General features: G+C 40.8%; 1 protein-coding gene across 2 annotated transcripts in view; it reads right to left on the bottom strand.

Annotated features, from left to right (window-relative positions):
• cdkal1 (CDK5 regulatory subunit associated protein 1-like 1) overlaps window positions 1–22,530 on the bottom strand; it is a 223,034-nt gene that overhangs the window by 183,966 nt on the left and 16,538 nt on the right. For both annotated transcript variants that reach the window (XM_069143201.1, XM_069143202.1), the window contains exon 4: window positions 1,620–1,704. In XM_069143201.1, coding sequence (XP_068999302.1) covers window positions 1,620–1,704 — 85 coding nt within the window. The remainder of the gene's footprint in view (window positions 1–1,619; window positions 1,705–22,530) is intronic.

The following is a 22,530-nucleotide window of genomic DNA, read 5'->3' as shown; positions in this document are numbered from 1 at the left end:
GCACTGATCAAGTTCGCCAAGTGAAACTGTTCACCCTTGAAACTATAATATTGCCTTATCACAAGTTGCTCCATTCTGAGGATTCAGACATCTGAAATGTGACGGGTGATAAATTGCAGCTTTTTCCTTTAGCCTGAAATGCAAATCATCTAAAAGACTGAAACGATAGATTTTGTCCTTTTAAACATGAGACAACTGTTGCAGCAAACAGAGCACTGAACTAGGAGGCTTTTTTAGAAGCCCAGTGAACACAAAAATTGTCACTAGAGGTTGACTGATAGTGGATTATTCAATGGCTAATATAATAACAATAGTCTGGAGCGGGAAAAGGCCGATATGGTCAGACAATATTAGTCAGATGTGAGGTGCAATTTATGTTGTTGGAATGTGTTGTATTTACAAGTGACAATACGTTGTTCTATGGTTTATTACAGGGTTCGTTCTATTGCGCGTCACATTACATTGTTAAATGACAGTCTTGCAAAGCGTTGGTGTTCGTGCATATTCCCGGAGTCAGGAGGATCCTCAGTGTGTGATCTCATTTCATGAATGAATAGTTATGTGGCAGGATTATTTGGGAGAGAGAACACCAAATTGGTAAGTAACACACACAGCTTAAATCCATTTTTCTCTATGCTTTTAATTTGAAAAGTCACGATGAGCTGGGCAACAAATGGGAAACGGGCAAAAAGCTACCAGTAGCTCTGGAGCGACGGATTGGAGATCCCTGCTTTAAATTCGGACTCTTTATTGATGGCATCTGATTCTACGCAAAGTCTAGGAAAAAAAATTGGCATTCACGGCTCAACTGAACCTTAAAACTGTTTATAGTAGCAAAATCCTGATTTTGCACGCAAAATCTCCAAGTGGCTCAGCATCAAACAAAGGCACACACACACCCGCCAGGTGTGTGTGTGCCCCTGGTGGAGGGAAATTAATCAAAATGCAAAACAGTTTTGAGCTTAATTTCTCTGTGTTTATGCAAATATGTGTGGTGTTGCTCCCCCTCTCGATGTGTGTGCGATCGCTGTGAGAGACCAGGGAAACAGTGAGTAGGTGGAAACTGACACAGGGCAACAAGCTGAAAAGATGTACCACATGCACGCACACGCACACACACACACACACACACACACACACACACACACACACACACACACACATTTATGCATGAGAAAATTGTTTTTTTTTTTTTTTTAAAAAGGCACCATAAATCCTTTTTTTTGGCCATGCTGGAGAATATTTTTACTTTGAAATAACCAAATATATTCCAGGTTCAAAGTCACATTGTTCTGTTTGTCTCATATTTTGAATCTTTATGTATAAATGGGTTTAAAAAGGTGTATTATTCTGGTACGCAATTGCGTTGTCTTAATGTTTCAAGACACGTCATTTTAAAATATGACACGGAGCCTATTCGTAAACTGGGTTATACACACGGTCCAGTCCTTCGCTGGCCGCTCCAGAAATAAGGACCTATTTTCTTTTCAAACCTTGCTGAATTTGTTTTAGTTTCATTTCCGCAGTTTAACTAGTCACATAATGTATTAAGACAGTGAGAGAGGGGTGGAGCAGCAGGTGTGTGTGTGTGTGTGGGAGAGGGGGGGGGAGGTTCGTACTTGATTGAGTTTCTGAAGTGGTCCTCTGCAGGGTTTTTCACGGTGCAGCTGTTGAGCAACCATAGGTCTGCTTCTGTTGGGTCGTCTGTAGAAAGAGAGAAAGTATTACTTTATGAAGTTGAGAAAACCGAGATCTAACCTTCACATCATCACAAAACAAATTGTACAATACAAGATTCAGCAAAGCACAAAGCATTCTAAAAACAGAACTACTTAATTGGTCTCTGGCGCAGTTTCTTTGAGTCGGAGGCACACTGGGTCAGCATGTCCTCAACAAGTCACCGCCAAATGATCCCAAGAGCTTCAGTAGTTCTCAGCCAGCCTCTAAAACCTCACTTCTATTGCAAGTTGTGAAAAAAAACAACACTTTTCTTTCATAACCAGAGTCGTGCTAATCTGTATTCTATCTTCACACCTTCACGAGGTGTCTAATTATATTAAGCTTTATTAACACAGGTATTACAAAAAATGCATGCCCTCGTCACATTAAATTTGTTTAATTCCACGTGCATATGTGACTCCTTTCGTTCTGGCTTGCCGCCAGCTAATCAAGAATGCTGAAGCAAGCAAGGTTTCTGGGTGCAAACAGAACGGGCTACCAGATGTTTTCAGTACGGACCTCATTTTATTGGGTTACATTAAGCAGAGTTTAAGTGGTTCACGTCGGTTTGCTTTGGATGGTTTCACACTTCCCTGTGCTTCAGATTTCTTCTGCCTCGACTCAAATTAACCAAAGGTTGCAATCGTTTGGCTTCTTTTCTTGACTAAGGAGCGAACATTAAAATGTCAGCAGTGTTTAATGTGCTTTCTAAATAAAGACGTTTAAATAAAGACCTTGAGACTACATTACGAATACTGAAAACTGCCAAATTCGTTGTCCCTTGCCACACAAGCGTTTGGCCCGAACTTATCAGATTTGGGTAGAAACTAAATGTAAAAATGAATACGTAAAACAAACACCTAAGTTGTCTATAATCAAAGTGGACCTATGGACATGGTGAGTTATTCAAACTTAGAAGATGATTTAAACATGTTCAATCAGCATGGACACACACACACACACACACACACACACACACACACACACACACACACACACACAGCATTGTGCTGCACTTTGTGATGTTAAGCCTGGTTGCTCCTCAAGACGATGGTGGCAGGCATAGCATGGCACTGCCAGGAGAGCTGTCACACAAAGACGCACATACTCGGGGAGTTCTGGCACGGTGGTGCTGGGGAGCGAGAAGCCTGCTCCTTTACGGCACATTGAACCAGATATTTCACTTAGAATCCACTTCCCTGCTGCAGTCAAGCATATACACACACACACACACACACACACTTGTATCTCTATACTTGTGCGGACACTCATTGACATAATGCATTCCCTGGCCCCTTACCCTAACCTTAACCATCACAACAAAGTGCCCAACCTCAACCCTTACCTTCACCTAATTTTAACCTGCACCCTAAAACTAAGTTTTAACCCTCAAATTGCACTTCAAAGTTGGTTGTGAGGACCAGCCTGAATGTCCTCACGAAGTGTTTGTCCTCATAAATGTGTATTTTAACCAAAATTGGTCCACAAAACGATAGAGAGAGAGAGAGAGAGAGAGAGAGAGAGAGAGAGAGAGAGAGAGAGAGAGAGAGCGATTGCCTGCAGACACACACACACACACACACACACACACACACACACACACACACACACACACACACACACACACACACAGAGATTTCCTGCACAGTACTTTTTTGTAAGAAAAACACACCAGGTCCCAGAATGTGAAGAAAGAGAGATCACCAACCACACCACACTTTGCCTGAAGGTAAACTGTTTTCCCAATCCCTCACTGTCAACAAAAAAAACATACTCGGTGTTTCTGGACAGAGCTTAAGTTTTCAAGTTTCACCAAGTTAAATTTAAAACCTTTGATATGTCATTGCGCAGACAGTTTGTAATCCACCTGAACCACTTTAAATTCAGATAGCGTGAGCATGGAAACCATCTTATCTGTGAACCGACTTGACGTGTCTTTAAAATATGAAAATACAGCAGTTTGGAGCTTGAGGTGTGTTTGCTGATTGCATCAGACAGTAAGCAAGACTTAATGATGTCTGAAAAGCAGAGGTACAGCTGCATGTCACGTAAAAGCCCTTAAACAATACGAGTCACACTGGTAGGACATGAATGACGTGTAGGCTTTGGGTTTGTTTGTTGCGAACATTTCTTTGGAGGCAAAGCTATAAATATAAAGAACAAAAACTAATGAGTAATCCTAAAGCTACAAAAACGTGTGTATGAGATGTGTGTGATGAGAAAATGAACGAGAAACAAAAACAGAGAGCGAAAGCTAGAACAAGTTCAGCTGGCAAAAGGTGCTCATTATGCCTACCTTTATGTGTCTGGCAGCACACACACACACACACACACACACACACACACACACACACACACACACACACACAGATACACAGACACACACACACACACACGCAGCGGACTACAGTGGGAGTGGTCTCAGCTGTGTGGTTGATGTCTCCTCTCTGTCTCGAGGGACGCTTTCCAGACCAACAATAACAAGCTCTCCATCAATTTAACACGCGCGCGCGCGCACACACACACACACACACACACACACACACACACACACACACACACACACACACACACACACACACACACACACACAAGAGACAGACACAAACATCTGCAAAACAAGCCGATCTACAGAGTCAGCACAACTTGCCAGCACAGATAAAAAACTGCACAGAAGAAGTAACTACAGTGTGCTGGGGAACAAATGTGCTGGAGTTGCACTGGTTGGATATTTTAAAGAACATTTTTGCACTATATATCCATTAGTTTAGCAAGTGACTATTACTTATATATGCATCCACTGATTAACAAAAAAATAAACTTACTCTCATTTGATTGATTCGTAAAATGAAATGGTCGGTTTTGAACAATGTGGAAAATTGCTGCAAACTCGATATGGTTCTGATCTTCGAAGCAGCACCTGGTAGCTCAAAGAAAACCTATAAAGTCACATGTATTGATGCAATGCAGACTCGTCTCTGTCAGCACTAGATATTTGAGACATTCAATCAGGTCAAATGCCACTTTGTTGTGCTATATTTTTGGAAAACGCAAGCAATATCTAACAGTGTCTACAGAGGGGGGCGCTGACAATCGCTGTCACATTCACAGTGGCAGTTCCCTCTGCTTCCTCTTCTTTCAAATGTTCAGCTAATTGGAAAGTTATCGAGACATAACCGCTATCATCCATGTCACAAAAACACACTCTTTCTGGCTGTCACATCAAATCCAAGTGAGGTCTGCAGCGGTTATTACGATCGTTATGTTGATAAGAGGGGGAAGTACACATTCTTCTGTTTACTGAGAACTTAACACACTATGTACAAACAGTATAAAGTCAGATGACTTGTCTCTTTTCGCTGATAATTCACGATGACATTAAACATTCTCCAGTCACACTGCACATTAGGTCACGGACACTGTATGTTGGTAGTTTGGATTAGACTTTTTAATGAACATGTTACATTATAAATTTAGCAGTCTACAAAGTATTTTTTTTTCCCGTTTATCTCAGTGAGAAAGCAGCCTGAGGTAACCTATCAATCAGTCAGTATTTCGGTGTCCGTTGCTGCTATTGGAAAATCTCTGAAATCTCTTATTTGCACATGATTTGCATATGCATGGGGGTGCAGCGTAGAGCGGGGGAGTAATTTGCTTTTTTTTTTTTTTTTTTACTGTGAAGGCCATCAGGCGATTGGGTGAGAGTTTATTTAAACAGAATGTGCACAAAAACTGTTGACTTGTCTATTATCTGATGAGGGAAAGGCCCAGAGGGTTAAGACGTGTATCCTGGTGTGTGCATGTGCTGTAAAATGAGTGTTTACTCGCTCTGTGTTAAACCTGATAACCATTTGGAGCTCATAGGTATGAAGGGTGTACGAAGAGGTAACTATGTGTATGATTAAACTCCGCAATGCAATATGTACAGATGTAACAATATCCACAGTAAAAGAAATATATGAATTAACCATAAGAAAAAATTAGGAATGAAACAAAGTCAAATGCAGTTACCTAACTTTAATTTGCTTTGTTTGGATCAGTTGGAAAAACTATAGATAATGATCACTGATACATGATTTTTGACACAGCAACAGCAAACAAAAACCTTTAATTGGCACCTTTATCCGGCTAAATTTAAAAAAAAAAAAAAAAAAAAAAATTTAAATTACAAAAAATTAAAAAGGATAATTTTGAGTTAATTTGATGTTTTATCTCTTTCTCTCCATTACACACACACATACAGTATAATAATGACATTATTTCACTCAGTCTGCAGCCCAAAGATGAAAATTGTGCTTTATGTTTTATACAATATGAAAAATATATTCGATTTGACCAAACCAGGTTTGTATTTTTGGGTTTTTGTGTGTGCGTCCATGAGTTTTTGAAATAAACCACCAATCTCAAACTGTTGACCACACTATTGACAAAAAGAAATTGGCCTCAGCCTGTGTGTGCATGTATTGTATGTATGCAGCTATTCCTCAATTTATTTGTGTGCGTCTGTGTGTGTGTGTGTGTGTGTGTGTGTGTGTGTGTGTGTGTGTGTGTGTGTGTGTGTGTGTGTGTGTGTGTGGGTATTCTGGAGGTGCACCACAGCTCATTCTTTTAAAAACCTCCCCGCTGACTGACCCAAATCACTAAATTTAATCCATGAGGTTATTCCTGTGCATGGTTCTGTGTGTGTGTGTGTGTGTGTGTGTGTGTGTGTGTGTGTGTGTGTGTGTGTGTGTGTGTGTGTGTGTGTGTGTGTGATATTCACCCAAAATTCACCCCACAAACAAATCATACAACAGAGACAGGGTTATTGGAAATTCAGCACCTGTGGTCGGGGTCGGGGTGTGTGTGCGTGTGCGTGCGTGCGTGCGTGCGTGCGTGCGTGCGTGCGTGCGTGCGTGCGTGCGTGCGTGCGTGCGTGTGTGTGTGTGTGCGTGTGTGTGTGTGTAGACACATACACAGGGTCGTACATAAGATATTTCCACCACAGTACTATCTATGGAGATAAGGGGAAAAGAAAAGTTATGGATGTAATCGATGGACAAAAGATGGCCGTCACTGTACATGAAAAAAAAAAAAAAAAAAAAGTAAAACAGATTGAAGAAGGTAGGAGAGACAGACATAGAAGAGCTTCATCCAAGAGAGGACTAGATAAATGTGATTTAAACATGACCAACAACAGCAGCAGAAATGAGTAGGAACACAGCGTGAGCGACTGAGTACCCCACTGTGATCTAAAATACAACAAAACACAACTTTAATTGAAATTCATTCCATGTGTCTGTGTTCACCTTTACATACAATTAAACAAATACTTTGTTCAGGCAACACATGAAAATGATGTATTGGGCTATATTTGCACATGTCTGTATGCCTTGTCGATTTACCCACAGGTGTGTGCAGCACCCCACAGAGAAGCAGAGCAGAGGCTCAGCTGCAGGGTCAGAAAGCAGAGAAACACGTAAACAATAACAGGCAGAATGGGAATACAGTAATTTCCCCAAACTCCCATGTATGTATTGTATGCAGATGTGCCAATTCAGAAATGAAAGCTGGAAACCTTTAATTCAACTCAGTTGTTTACTGTAAACAGACAAACGGCTGCTTTTCAGACTGAAGTGTTAAAGTTCGCGGATTTGCCTGTTTTTTTTTTCTTCCCTAAAGCGAGCTGGTCATATTTTTCGATTAGCTGCAACTCAGCTTTGTAGCACACAATTAGGATACAACACAATTAAAATGTATAGAAGATTAACTTTGATACTGCAAATAAAAAATGTTTCCATGCGTACTAACCATAATGTAAAGCATATAAAGAGAAACTTGAGTGCGACCTTGGATGAAGGAGACTATGTATATAATTTTACTTGATGGCCCTGAACTTCTTCGTCCTCCAGTTATGGCTAAACATGTTGTCATGTTATAGATTGCACTTTTGCCTTTGAGAATTGCAAATATGAATAGCCAAACGGGCTTTCATTGCAGCAAGAAGATATAAAGCAGCAGTGGCTTGCATGCACCGTGCACGAGAGAGTGAAAATGGATGTCTTTACAGAGCATTAATGCTGAAATTTCCATTTTGTGGTGTTCCTGCAGTCTCTCCTCCAATGGCTTGTGTTCACGCAGAATATAACATTCGCAGGTGTAGTATAGTAATGGCAAGAAATGTTGTCTCCGTACAGGACCAGCACGTATAGATGACAGATTAATGGATCTTGGAGTGTGATACACAGGACTGGTGTGATTAGAGATGAATGAAAGAATGAGTTTAAATCATCTTACTGCTGGTGTCACATCTATATCTGACCTCCTACGTTTCATAGTTGGATATCAACTAGACTCTCAAGAGTAAATGTGAGACACTGCCTATTAATCTCTCCGTACTGGGACAACGACAGATGAGAAGCAAAACTGGGCACTGGAAATAGTAAATTGCTTCAACCATAAACTGCTATTTACTCCATTGCAATTAAAAGATTGCGGTGTCAATATCCAAGCAATGGCCAGAAGCATTGTTGAAATAATATACACTACATTCTGTTGAGTGTAGCAGGATACAGCCCATTGATCAATGACTATACAAAAAACTAGTGTCTACTTATGCCAATAAAAACCTAAGCTAGATCAACTATCTCGTATCAAGGCCTAGAGATGCCAGATGGATTCACCAAATCAACGAAGGACGAAATGGTATTTTTGTTAAAAGAATCCAAAGATGTACAGAGAACGGCGACAAACAAGGTTTGAAATAACAGTATTTTACCAGAGACACCAGGGTGTGAAAATAGAAGCTGGGAGACGGATCATTCCCACTGCTCCAATCACTGAGCGCATTTACCACAACTCCCATCGTTCTTCTACACCCCTCCCCCACCCCCGCCCCAAACCCTCAATTTTATTTAATCTGCTCTCTTCATTTTGAAATTTGCCGACATTACGCCAACAGATGAGAGGAGGTTCCCCTGTGCTTCATTGAACCACCACATTATTATATACACTCGCTTTTTACTCTTTCCCTCTGCTTTCTTACGTCATCGGTGAACTCTTTCTCCTGCTTCCCCATGTCTTCCAAATATTGAATATTTCTTACTTTAATTTCACTCTTTGTTTTGCCCTCGTCAGTTTGTTCTTCCACCCAACCCCAATATTAACCTCAGACTCGTCTTCCGTTTCATTTCCCTCCATCTTTAAATGACAGTGTCTTCAGATGATTAAAAAATGCTAATTTGCCATTTTTGCCAGACGTGAGAAATGGCACAGTTCAAATATTGTCTAACAGCTTCAAGATTGCAGCATTTTCTGTCGTGGAAGAACCCATGGAAGTTGTGTCCATTCATAAGTCATCGATTGTATTTGCAGAAAGTATGCCAGACAGTATTATTTAACAAGAATTAATGCAACACCTTGTAATGCATTAGTAAAATCAACTTTAAACCAAGCATACGATTTTCACAAACATCCACTTTGACTTCCTTACTGTAGCAAGGCTGCACAGTTGGTACAAAACCAGTTCTATAAATAGCAAGTGAAGTTACACAGCCTAACAGTAACACAAATTCTTCCAGTTATTAGTACTGTGGTCTAAATAATTCAAGATTTTTGTGTTGATATGACTGCAATCTAAAATCAGACACAGCAGTTTTGCTTTCTAGCACGAGAGAGTTCCCATGGTGATAAGTCTGCAAACAGATTTGTTTTCCGCCTGCCAGGAGAGTACTTAGCATTTTTAGTTCTCACTGATTATAAAGTATCCTGCTGGAGTTTTTCAGGCAGTTCAGGGAAGTTCGCTGCAGTCAGATTGTGTATATTTATGTTGGAAAAAAGCTCTGGAGAATCTTTGCTTTCCGAGTACCATAAACATTTCATACAGACTCCTTTAATTCTCTCTCTGAATGATAGATAAATCATATATATCCTCATTTTCACTGCTATCATGGTCGCAGGACGATCATACTTTCCATTTCAGACAGACTTACTTTTAACAAGCTTCCACACTTTCTCTGACACTCCCTGGTCAGTTATATATACACGGTATAACTTATACATCTTCAAATTTAAATCTACTAAAGAACGAGGCAGACTCGATGCAATGGCTGTTCCTACTATTAAATCGACCGTACTGATCAGCTCCACTGTTTGTGAGTCCATTCGGTCATTTCCCCAGAATACATCAACTAAACCAAAGTATCTGAGCGATTGAGATGTGCAGATTCTCCCGACCAAAGAAACAGATCTGTGGTGTGTCCGTTTCCCCTCCGGTCCTCAGGCCTGGTAGATGATATATGAGGGCTCAGGCTGAGAGATTTACGTGTGTGTCAATGTGTGTGTGCCTGTGTGCGTATGAGTGAGAAAGAGAAGAGACAGACAGCAGCCCTTGGGGTCAATATGATGCTCCTGGTGCTTCACATACAGACCACACTATGACCCACTTTTCAGCCTATCCCACACACACACCCCCAGCTACCCCTCCCCCCTGCACCCCCCCCCCCCCCACACACACACACACACCCACACACACTTCTCCCCCTTGTTATTTCTGTCCTCTACCCTTCATCTATTCCACCCTCAATCTCCAACACATCCTCTTTCCTCCTCCACAGCCCCCCATCGCTCATCTCACACACACACACACACACACACACACACACACACACACACACACACACACACAGACACACTGACCTTGGGATACAGAGCAGTGGTAGTTTATAGGGGTAAGCATGCTGGGGTAAGGGGTGGCTTTAGGGTGAATGGATACACTTGACTGAGCTAACAAGGTCTGTTTGGCCCGACTGGCTGATAGGCTGACCGGACAGCTGGATGCCATGCTGACTGGCTGGGAGGACAGGTGGACTGGAGGGCAGGGTGGGGCAGTGACCCACTCCCCAGTTTTGTGTATCTCAAACAAGTCAGATACAGAGATCAAGGTCATGAATTATGTCCTAGGAAGGATTTGCCCCAACTATTACTTTTATTATCACAATAAATACAAAAACAAAACAAATTATAAGCATATCAGCATATCACAACAACTTAAGAGTCCAGGGTGACATTCCCAGTTGTCTTTTTTCGTCCAATAAAAGAGTGTGTGTGTGTGTGTGTGTGGGGGGGGGGGGGGGGGGGGGGGGTATTTAAAAGGAACATAATTTAGAGAGTGGGATTTGTTTCAGGTATAATGTGTTAGGTACATTATGTTTGCCATTAGTGGTGCAAAGTGATAAATAGACGAATGTTAGGACAAAAAGATAAAAACAATTATATTTTAACCCACTGCATCCAACACTATTATAGTCTTAATGTGTCACAAAATACAATCTAGTGTCATATATAAAACTATCAAAAACATGTTAAAAGAAACGTTCAGAGGTCAACGCTGAGGTACTGTCATAAATACCTTGGTGAAAATTAAAAAGGAGGGAAAACAAATAGAGATTGCTTTTGGTGAAGTTGTAACACTGAAAAATGTAACGCCTCAAGCAACATGCAACCCTGTAAATGAATAATCCATGAGCAGATGGATCAATACGTGAAAGGAGGCAGTGGCAGCATATTCTGTCAGCATTTAGTCTGGAAATTGAGAATTTACTACATCCCACGGTGTCTATTATGACAAGTCACACAGGGCACTGATAAACTGGCCTGCATGTAATGGCTGCAATCCCACGCGCATGCAGTCATATTCCCAAAGCATGTGCGTGTGTGAGTGTGAGAGACAAGCTGAGCATGTCTGGTTGGGACAAGACAGATTCCAGGCTGACAACATTTCTGTCTAAAAGGTTCCCGTTCCTTCGGGAAACAGGGAGGGAGAGAGAGGCTGTGTGTGTGTGTGTGTGTGTGTGTGTGTGTGTGTGTGTGTGTGTGTGTGTGTGTGTGTGTGTGTGTGTGTGTGTGTGTGTGTGTGTGTGTGTGTGTGTGTGTGTGCGTGCGCGCGTATAGCAGTGCATTTGCCTTACTGACGTGGCAAATTGTGAATGGGTCGAAGAAGACTTACGAGTTTCACCCCCAATCACATTACAAAAAAGCACTTGCACATGCACACAGTCACATTTAACCAAACACTAAGATATGCGCGCTCACACACGCACACACGCGCACACACACACTCGAACAGACAGACAGAAAGACAGACAGACAGACAGACACACACACACACACACACACACACACACACACAGGCCTTGGGGTTTGGCAGTTGGTCTATCTGTCTAGCAGGGTGAGCAACCACTCAGCCGTGGATGATAATGCAATCAACTGTTATTAGAGGGATGCTGGCTGGCTACACATGCACACACACACACACACACACACACACACACACACACACACACACACACACACACACACACACAATATAGCTACCCACAATACACCGATACCTGTCAGTCACGAATGATTGCTTAAGTAAGGCTATTAGAACCTTTTCTATTGACTACTTTGCAAATTCCTCATATTGAGGAATTCAAGGTGGGGAGCAAATGAACTTCAACCTAATTATGCCTAAATTGATTAGTCGATTTATCACTGAGGCTATGTTCGGACTGCCAGCACAAATCTGATTTTTGTCATGTCCAGATTGTATCCAGACTAGTTTTTGAATGTCTGAAACACATGAAATGCGATTTTTGCAATCCGGATTCAAACCACCTTTGGAGGTGTTTGGAAATTCATTTTTGCAAAAATTTCTGGATTCCTGCCGATGTGTCGGAGTCCAGACGCTCCGCTGGCTCAGATCGGATTCCTAGCGTCAGTCCCAATGCGACACACGGTGACAACGTCAATTTCAGAGCGCTCGAGTGAGAGAATCTATGCTACAGCTAGCAGAGCAAAAATGTTGGTGCTGTGGAGGACAATGTGAACAACAGTCCACATTCAGAAGCTGAAATAAACTGTCTGCTGCCACTTCCGTGCCGGCGACTTCAACAGTGGAAAGCCGCGTCACTGGTGTAGCTGTGCATGCCTTAGTCAAGCAACAGAAAAATAATCAACTCCTTTGAGAACTCATTAAAGGTATTTTTATGTAAAAAAATTATGAAAATCAAGATTCTTCCAGAAGCTTCTTCACTCTGAATTTACTGCTTTTCTATACAGTAGACTACAAGGTATTTCAGTGCCATGATTATGTCTTATGTCACACTGTTTGACGTAGGGATGGGCATTTCAAGCAAAAATACGATTTGACAATTCATTTTTTCGATTATTAAGCGACTATTCGCATCGCCGCCACCTTCTGACGGGAGTACAAGATTACAACCAGACATTGGTACACGTGGAACAGTCTGCCAACACTTATCACAGACTGTGACACATTTTTCCCTTAAATTTAATTTAACATCATGGTTAAAAGATAAGTGTGCAATCACACTTTGTAATTCAAATAACCTGCAGCTGTGCTTTGTTTTATGGATTGTAGTCTTTGTTCTAAAATGTGTTCTTACAAAGTGTCCACAGTACTGCTGTTCCTGTTTTAATGTATTTCTTGTTTCTTTGTGGTTGTCATTACACCCGCTCGGGGACTGAAATTGAAAATCAGCCAAATAAAATAACATAAATACATAAAATAAATATCAGCAAGAGAGCAAAGAATCATTCGTTATAGCTCTAAATATAATTCATAGAAATATCCAGTTCCAAAATAAGAGACATACATATGCACATACAGTAAAGAACCAAAAGACCCTAGAAACAGAAAAAACGCACAAGCCCATCTCCCGTCCTTAACGGCCATTAATCTTCTGATGCAACTACAGAGCAATACCAGCACAGAGCAGGAGCTGGATGCCTCAGTGGTATTACAGGTTTGGGGCATCGTTGTTGTTGTTTTTTTTTTGTTGTTGTTGGTTTTTTTGTCCTTTTGGTGCTCTGACTGCCTTGGTTAATTTATTCATTTATTTTAATTATTTTTAGTGAAACACGGGTAGAGTTGAGAGGATCATCAGCATCACATCTGATGTCATGCATCTAGGCAGGCTGATAGCAGAATTTTTAAACTGTACTGTTCTTTTTTACTTTTATAATGTAAAGATTATCCTCTTTATAATGATGACATTCATATTTGTCATGATAATCTTTTCTGAAGGTAAGAAGCAGGGGCTCATATCTTTTTTCAAATAGTTTAACAAGAGAGAAAAGTATCATTAGATGTATGAATGTGGGCATCATCTAAGCAGACGAACTGTCTATATTGGCTTCGTTAAGTGGCTGAAATTCTCAGCAATGGTCCGTGTTGTTTGTGCATAATCTGCCGTCTCTTCTCCAGAGACAGATATGGCTGTGTGTGAGTGTCTCTGTGTGAGTGTGTAACTAAGAAGTAGAGAGGGTACGCCAAGTTAGGCACAGCAGGAGCCCATGATAGCACTCGCGTCAACAGTTTGACAACATCTTAGAGAGATCTATACGCACTTGGGATTTCTCCGCTGTCCTTAACAGCTCCGAGTACATTACTGCTGGAGAGAGAGTCAGCCTGACAGAGGCAGAGAGACAGAAACCGGAAGGATGGAGGAGGGCTGAGAGGGAGGGGAGAAAAATCAAGAGTAAGAAGTTAAGATGGAGGTGGAGCGAGAGTGGAGATGCAAAAAAAAACAACTCAAAAGACACGCAAGACAGAAGAAACTGGAAAAAGGAGGTGGAAGAATATGATTTAAAAAAAAAAAATAAATAAATAAGGAACTCAGAGAAAAAGACAGAAAGAGAACAAAATAACGAGGATGCGCAAAGGAGAGACCTGGCATTAGAAGATTAAGTGGGGGTATCTCAGTGAAAAATAGCAGGCGAGCTCTGCAGAAAGTGGAGCAGGAATGATGAATGCTGCAAGACAAGCCAGCCACTAATTTGGATGGCAGAAGTTTGCTTCTACAGGGCAAGAGCCTGGAGTCAATCTGTCTCTCTTACGTCTGATCACGGAGCCTCAGAGGGTGCACCTGGGTCCAGACAAGGGCCCCCGTCTCAGACTAAAACTAGTGGAAACAACAACTGATCTGGCAATACAAAGAAGTAATCACACAACATTAAGGCACATTTTCCTTTTGAACCACTTTTTATAGTCGACTAGAAGTGGTCGATATATTGTTAAAACTGGAACGAAGGCAGTGGCAGCTCTGTAATTAAAGTGGAGGTGTGGGGGGGAGGGGGGACATGCAAACTGGAGAAATAAATACACATTTTGAGCCATTAAGTTTCAAAGCAATTATTGCTCAAGAAGACAAGAGGGCTTGTAGGGCACATATGGGTTGTGTATGGAAAAAAATATACAACAGAGGAGAGTAATGATAAACATCTGGCAGTCAATTTTGTGTGATTTTAAATGTGCATTAAGTGTGATTTATTGAGCCGCATACAGGCCGGGGATGGAAACCAGGCCTAAATAGATTTTCGCCATTACGTGTCTCACCTTGCATAGATAGGATGATTTGAAGCCTCGGGTTCATGCAGTAATTGGGGCCAATCACGAGTCTGCAGCTCAGACAGAAAACCATTATGATCATCAGGGCAGACATGAAAAGATATTTCGCACAGCGAGAGATGGATTATTAGAGTCAAGGGCACAAAAGTCACTGTGTCTGGGAGAAAGAACGGCCTGGAAGGTTACTGACTGGCAGATTAATATACCAGTGATTTCACTTTTAGCACACACCTCAGAGTGAAACATGACAGACATGTTCACTTTTTAGATGGAGGCCAGTGTAACTGCAAGGGCCAGATTATAAAGAAAATCTATACTCCAATTAATTGCTATATTTATTTGATAAATCCAATATCGATTCTACAAATCCTGACTGCTCTTTGTATGTGGGCATTTTCTCACAAAACATTTTTTACAAATCCGGTTAATGCAACAAGCACAACAAATGATTTCAAAACATAAAGTCAGTAAAATGATAGCTGGCTTTATTAGCCATCAAGCAATGTAGGCAGTCCAAACTGTAACTGATGTAAAAAGTTACTGTCTATGGAGCCACCACAGTTTTCAGAACTGTCATAGCTGACTATCTCGTAATAAATCTAGAGATCCTACCAGAGAGTTAGACTAAAAAAAAAAAACATTCTGTACTCTCATCTGAAATCTGTTTGTGTTCGTTGACAAGATATCAAGATATGAAGCCGTGGAAGTGGAGTGAACAGCGTGTGAATTCTACTTCATTCAGTCTGTCCTGCTGGGAGGGAGCACCAGCTGTCTGCAGATGTCAGGCCGGTCCTGTCAACATAAACACTGCAGATGAATTAGTGAGCAGAGTTTTAGTTTCTGTCCAGCCTCTTCTCAAAGTGATCATTAAACTGGATGGATGTACTTTGTTGAAGAATCTGTTATTGAGAGTCCATGCATCTGTATGGGATAGCCTTTTTTTTTTTTTTTTTTTATTGAAATATGCATAATGATGAATGATGTTGCCCTTTCAAGTGGTGCATGTCTTCTATTAGTTTTGCACGTGTTCTGAAAATCAAGATGCATTATGATTTAGGCTTTTTGCGGTTACATAAACAGGAAATGTGTTTACAATTTATCCTACGATGTGTAATGTGTCTTCCACGTTTGTTTACTGTACAATGTACTGTACAATTCAAGCGTCCCGGATTTGTTTTTGTCTGATGTGACTGAAGCATAAGGGATTGAATCAAATGTGGAGATCAGTGCCAATATCAAGCTCACAACTGGCATGATTTGACATACTGTATGAATTAAGCATTGACACTGGTTGCGACCAGGAGTACCGCGAGATGAACTCGTCTGCTTTAAAAGAGCATTATCCTGATCCAGTGTGCGTGACAAGCAGAAGAAACTGACTGGAACAACATAAGTAGAGCTGAGGCTCTTTGGAGAAGTTACTCAATGGTGAGAGGTGCACGTTTTGATAACGCCAATGACAACATCTTTGTCAGCGATATGCCTTGTCGTACTTATAGCATGTTTCTGTTGCTACAACATACAACTGTATCTAAACTGTTTATTAACACCTTGATTTGAAGTATTACGCAATATCACCATAAAGAGATTCACCATCATGCCAACCACAGTAGTTACATTGGTTAGATCCATGTACTCTTCAAAGCATACACACCACATACATAGTGACTGCTGAAATACATTGGGTGGGTACAACACCACAAACACCTGAGCAACACATGAATGAGGCGATCCGGTAATACATCCTATCTTTGTAAAAGGTATGGTTTTGCTGTACCTAGAAAATGTTGATTTACCTCTCGAGCTTCTACTTTCAGGATTGCACTTTAATCTTCTATAAGATAACAACAAAATATGACACGACCCAACACAAAATCAAAAACGACGAGTTGACGCAAAACCTCTCTGACACCACCCCAGTAAACCTCACAAAGTCAGAGGCAGTTGTGTCGTGTACAAACTGTATGTATAAACAAGCTGTGATACTAAAATAACTTGCCAGTCTCAAACTTGCTATGATGAAAGGCCTAGCTAACATACTCCCTTCTGCCACCAGCAGAAACCCCAGTGTTGTCAAAACATGCGTATTTGCATTTTAACCCTTTTTGGCCCATGTTACTGATTCCCCGTCACTTCTAAGACTCTCAGCTCTTGTTTACGTCACACAACAATGTAACCATGTACAATTTCAACTATAATAGGGGCTCACCAAAACTCATTTTTCTTCACTGAAACAAAATAAACATCAAAATGATTACCGTCATTTTTCAAACATCTTTCTGACACTGCAAGAGTGTGTGTGTGTGTGTGTGTGTGTGTGTGTGTGTGTGTGTGTGTGTGTGTGTGTGTGTGTGTGTGTGTGTGTGTGTGTGTGTGTGTGTGTGTGTGTGTGTGTGAGAGACAGAGAGAAAGACTTTCTTCACCTCAAAGCCAACTGCCAAAATCATGCACACCATGGTAACCGCAGTCAGTTCCCCATTTCAACACAATAACAGACTTGGCAAATATTGACACACCATTTTTCTGTGACATTACAAATGTGATTATATTTGCTGTTTGCCCTAGGAGATGGCAGTTAATATTCAATGGGGTGTGTGCCCGTCTCTGTGTGACTGGGTGTGTGTGTATGTTTGTATGTTGAATTTTAAATATAAAAGTAGGCCATGGGAAGAAGAACACATCAATTTGCTCTGTACACAAAAGAATGTGTTGGAAGACTGAGAGAGATTCAGGAACGTGCGTGCGTGAGTGCTTTCCCATTCTTTTTCTCTCGCTTGTCACCTGCAAGAGAGACAAAGACTGAGAGAGAGAAAGGTAAAGAAAAAATAAAAAGTAACAGCCACCTGTATGTAAAAGCTCACCTGTCCTCTGAATAAAATAGCACAGGTGAATGTGAACTGTGGCAGATGGAGCCTGAGCCTTAATAAAAGTAGACGCGGTAGCTAAGAGGACCTGTGGTCATCGAAGAGACAATAACTAAGCAGAACTGCTAGCTTATGTTGGTGTTTTATTTGTGAACTAGCCTGGACAAAGATGATCACCTTTCGCAGATACACAAAAAATATACAGTAGCCAATCCTGCCGTGTCCACACAGTTCAGGTATAAATTCATATATCCACTCTAAAGGAAAGAATACAAACACTTTTGGATGAAGTGGAAAGTTGGTCTCACTCATTCAATCAAATAATCCTTAGTTAAAGGAAGACTGATTATGCATTATGTAAGATTCATTTTTAAGTCTGAAATTAAAATGGTCCCACACCAACGGTCCCTGATAAAACTGACAATTTTATTTCAGAAAGTTACAGTGCAAATCAAGCTACCAAACTCTTACCACTATTTTAGCTGTGCATGACTTTCCCTGGCTTATGTAAAGTCCTCATCTCTGTGCAAGACCTGTTCCTTATCCGTTCAAAGGAAATTAAAAGAGAAAAATAGACCAAGGTTTGTGATATTTGCTTCACAAATGTCTCAGGGGGAGTTAAGAATATAACTCAGATGTACTGCAGGTTTCCTTTGCATATTGCAGGCCAAATATATTTAAACAAACTAAACTGAATGTACTGATGAAATCAGGTCATTCAATACAGGGTTTTCTCTGCCATTGTAAGACTTAAGTGCTACTTCGAAGTAGAAAGAAATGATACCAATATAACTGAGGGCCATGATGGTGACTTGACCATTACATGTCCACATATTCTTTTTGAACAGAGGGATTTACAAGGTTATGTCCGGTCTTCTGGAGAGAGTGGTGCACTGAGCTGTTTGTAGCCCTCATGTTTCTGGGCTTGAGAGCCTTATCAAGTTAGTTTCCTGTGAGTTTTTCAGTATTAGTCCCTTAAAGTGCTTGGTGAGTCTAGTTTAATAAGCAGGAGTTTCTGAGGGATCCTTTAAGGTGTTTTGTTGCCACAGAGGAAATAAAATCATGAAAACAAGTTTGAAGCATCTCCTGGTGCCTTTACCGCATAAAATGAAATGGGGAGAAAATCTGCTGAACAGCCACAAATTGGGGCTGTCACAGATAATGAGCTCAAAAAGACCGGCTGGATAGTACAGAGGAAATGGTGACTCAAAGTAGAAGAAGAACTGACCTGCAACCTTAACAGCTAGTCGCCTGCTGAAGAAGCGACCTGACGAACATCTGACGAAGCAGAAATTTCACTCAGTTGCCAAACACTGGAGACGATTCCTCGAGAAACTCGAGCAACTCGATTGCTAAACGTCATTGTTTTGTTTAATCCATACAACTATATACAGTTACAGATTATTAATGATGTATAGCACACTTGCACTGTGGTCGTGTGAGGAGAAAAAGAAGTGATCTGGTGCAGCGCATTCCAAAATGTAGAATAGTAAATAGTAACACGAGTGTAGAAGTTATAGGCAGAAGAAAATGGCAGAAAGAGTCCAACATTCGGGATCATTTCAAGCTATATAAACACTGTACAGTTTGTGTACTGTAAAACTGGACTAATCTACACGTGCTCCAGCCTTTCTACGGAAAGCTTCCAGCCTGCAGGTACTGCTAGCACTTTACATAAAATCAATACATGGCTCCAGAGTCGGACATGTGACTTAAGATCTGTCAAGTGCACCTAAACATCTAACCAGTCCCACCGGTACACCTGAAATTTAGTGGGACTCGGTGTGCAGACATTTTTCAGTCCCTCCAGGATTTCTTCGGGAAGTCTGAGATCATAAATACTTGATTTTATGGCAAATTTTCTCTAAAATGTTGATTTGTGCTGTTGGTGAAATGTTCTGTTTTTGCAGTAAAATTGCATGAATTGGCATGAGTCACAAGTTAAGAAAAAAAATATATATAGAAAACTGAGGCTCCATCTTCAGTAAAGAGAGTGCTTTGAATGATCTTTAAATAATTCTAAAGTAACACATTCTGTATGCAAAAAAACATCAGTAGACTGACAGCATAATTATCATGATGAGAGCAAATTTCCTATAAATCTTATCACTGCAGGTTGCCTCAGTTTGCTATTGCAGCAAATAACACTTTGCATATTGATATTCCACATGTAAGATGTCCTAATTTGATTAATAGTAATAATTAGACTTCCCTCAGCTTTTATATTTCTGGGTGAAATTGAAACAATTTAGGTCATCTGGCCTCTTATTCCCAGATCCAAGCTACGGGACATGCAAAGCAGATGCAAATTCCACCAGTAAAGTGAAAAGGAGTTATGGGCCCTGACAATAAATATTGGATTTAGCCTCTTGGCATTCCAAAAAAAAAATTCAGTTGGGGTTCATGTGCAAATGCTATGCAAATAACGCAGATGCAGAGAGCTCGTTTTTTGGGGATGAAGAGAACATTTGGGGTATCCTGGTGGCTTTGAAGGAGGAGGCACATAACATGCCCTTCTGATGTTGTGAGTTTGAAGCCAACTCATGATGTCATTCTCTGACACTTTGACTTTTATATTCCCTCTCCACCGATCATAAATAGAAGACAGGGTAGAAATGATTGAAAGGGGGCAGGAAGACATGGGAAAGAAATAGAGGACATAAGAGGAGGGAAGTGAGAGTGTAAGATGAGGAGACAAGAAGAATGGGAGGGATGGCATATCATTTCAAAACTGAACCCCAAACAGTGTTGTTGGCTGATTAGAGGATCAGTGTGGAGACAAAAGCAGAGGGAAAAAGACACAGTACAAGATTTAGGTATACAATTTAGAGGTGGGAAGGTGGCCAGAGAGAAAGGTTGGACTCGAGTCCAAAAAAAAGAAAGACACAAAAACAATAGACAAGGAAGGAGCAGACAACTTTTAAGACTAATATGAGCAGGAAAATTGGGAAGACATCAGAAAAATTCACAATGAGAGACTGACAGAGTCACATTATAGAGACGGCCAGGGGGGAGACACAAGAGACACAGAGAAACTGAAGAGAGACTGCATGAAAGGGTTGAGAGAAAAATATACAGATGTGTAATACATACTGTAAACTTGGATGGTGAAGAAACCACATGGTTTGCTGATCTGGCTTGTTCATTAAGGAGGGGCTGTGTGTAGTAAATTAATCTGTAGGAAGCACCTTGTGCACGCACAACACATGATAAGCTCAGTGGACCACATTGTTCAATTGGCAATGTCTCCTCAAATTACATGCATCACTGGCACACACACACACACACACACACACACACACACACACACACACACACACACACGCACAGAGAGACGCACACGCACGCAGAGACACAAAGACATGCGCGCACACACACGCACACCGTCCAACAGTATATCTCCTCCAGCTGTTCCACTATAATCACTATAATGCTCTTAATTGAAACCCAGTGTTGCCCTGAACACATCACCTGATCTCTCTACCTGTAATGCTACCACATTTAAAGTGAAAACTGCAAAGCTCTTAATCACAGCTCCTACTCCCCAACACACACACGCGCACACACACACACACACACACACACACACACACACACACACAGACAGACAGAGACACACACACACACACACACACACACACACACACACACACACACACACATTACTGATGTCCTTAGTACTGAGCAGTCAAAGGAATGTGGATGTTGGCAGGTAAACTGGTGATTAGAGAGGCAGTTCTGCTTCATGTACACGTAAACATTTTACACACAAATTGCTACTCTATCTTACAGGCTCTCAGTGCATTTACATCCACACCAACCCAGCTCGGTGGTCTGTTTTTGAGCTTTTGCATGTTTAATAACTTGTATTTTGTTTATCTTAACACATATAAACTGCTGTGATCGTATGGAAGACCAAATGCAATACATGTTCAGAGAGTATGTATTTAAAGACAGAGCTGCAGAGATACACGGATACAGCATACAGGGATACCGAATGCCAACGACATATAAAGGGGTCTTCTGCCTGATCGAGTTAGCGCCACCAACTGTTTATCACGAAATGCTTTACTTTAATATTTGACCTGCCACATTTCAATGGGCATCTGTTGACATTAACATCAGATTAACATTAGATTCAGTCGCAAAGACAAAACGTCAGCCAATAAATGGCTCTTCTTCATAAGGTGTTTGTGTATTATTAAACCATGATTCAGTTTATACAACAGTAGCAATATAAAATGAATGGAAAAAGACAAGTAAATACTTCATGGCCATTATTTAGATGACAACTATAATTTTATGATCGTCACAGCCCTGATTAAAAAGAGCTGCAAAGACATACAAGAATATCTGAGAAAATAAAAGGCTAAAACATCTGAAAAGACTAAAAAAGGAATTGAATTATTATCAGTTGGTTAAATTTCTGGATTTATTAGCTATACCAAAATAATATTGTCCACACCCTCTAACTTTTCTTTCATGCCATTTTTCCTACGAGCGTAGTATTTCTACATTTCTAAACTGCTAAGCCTCATTTAAAATGTATATATT

The sequence above is a fragment of the Embiotoca jacksoni genome, unplaced genomic scaffold (assembly GCF_022577435.1).
Source record: "Embiotoca jacksoni isolate LCO1_2020_lvr unplaced genomic scaffold, fEmbJac1.0.p SCAF_11, whole genome shotgun sequence".
Classification (NCBI taxonomy): domain Eukaryota; kingdom Metazoa; phylum Chordata; class Actinopteri; family Embiotocidae; genus Embiotoca; species Embiotoca jacksoni.
This window is presented reverse-complemented; position numbering and strand designations above follow the sequence as displayed.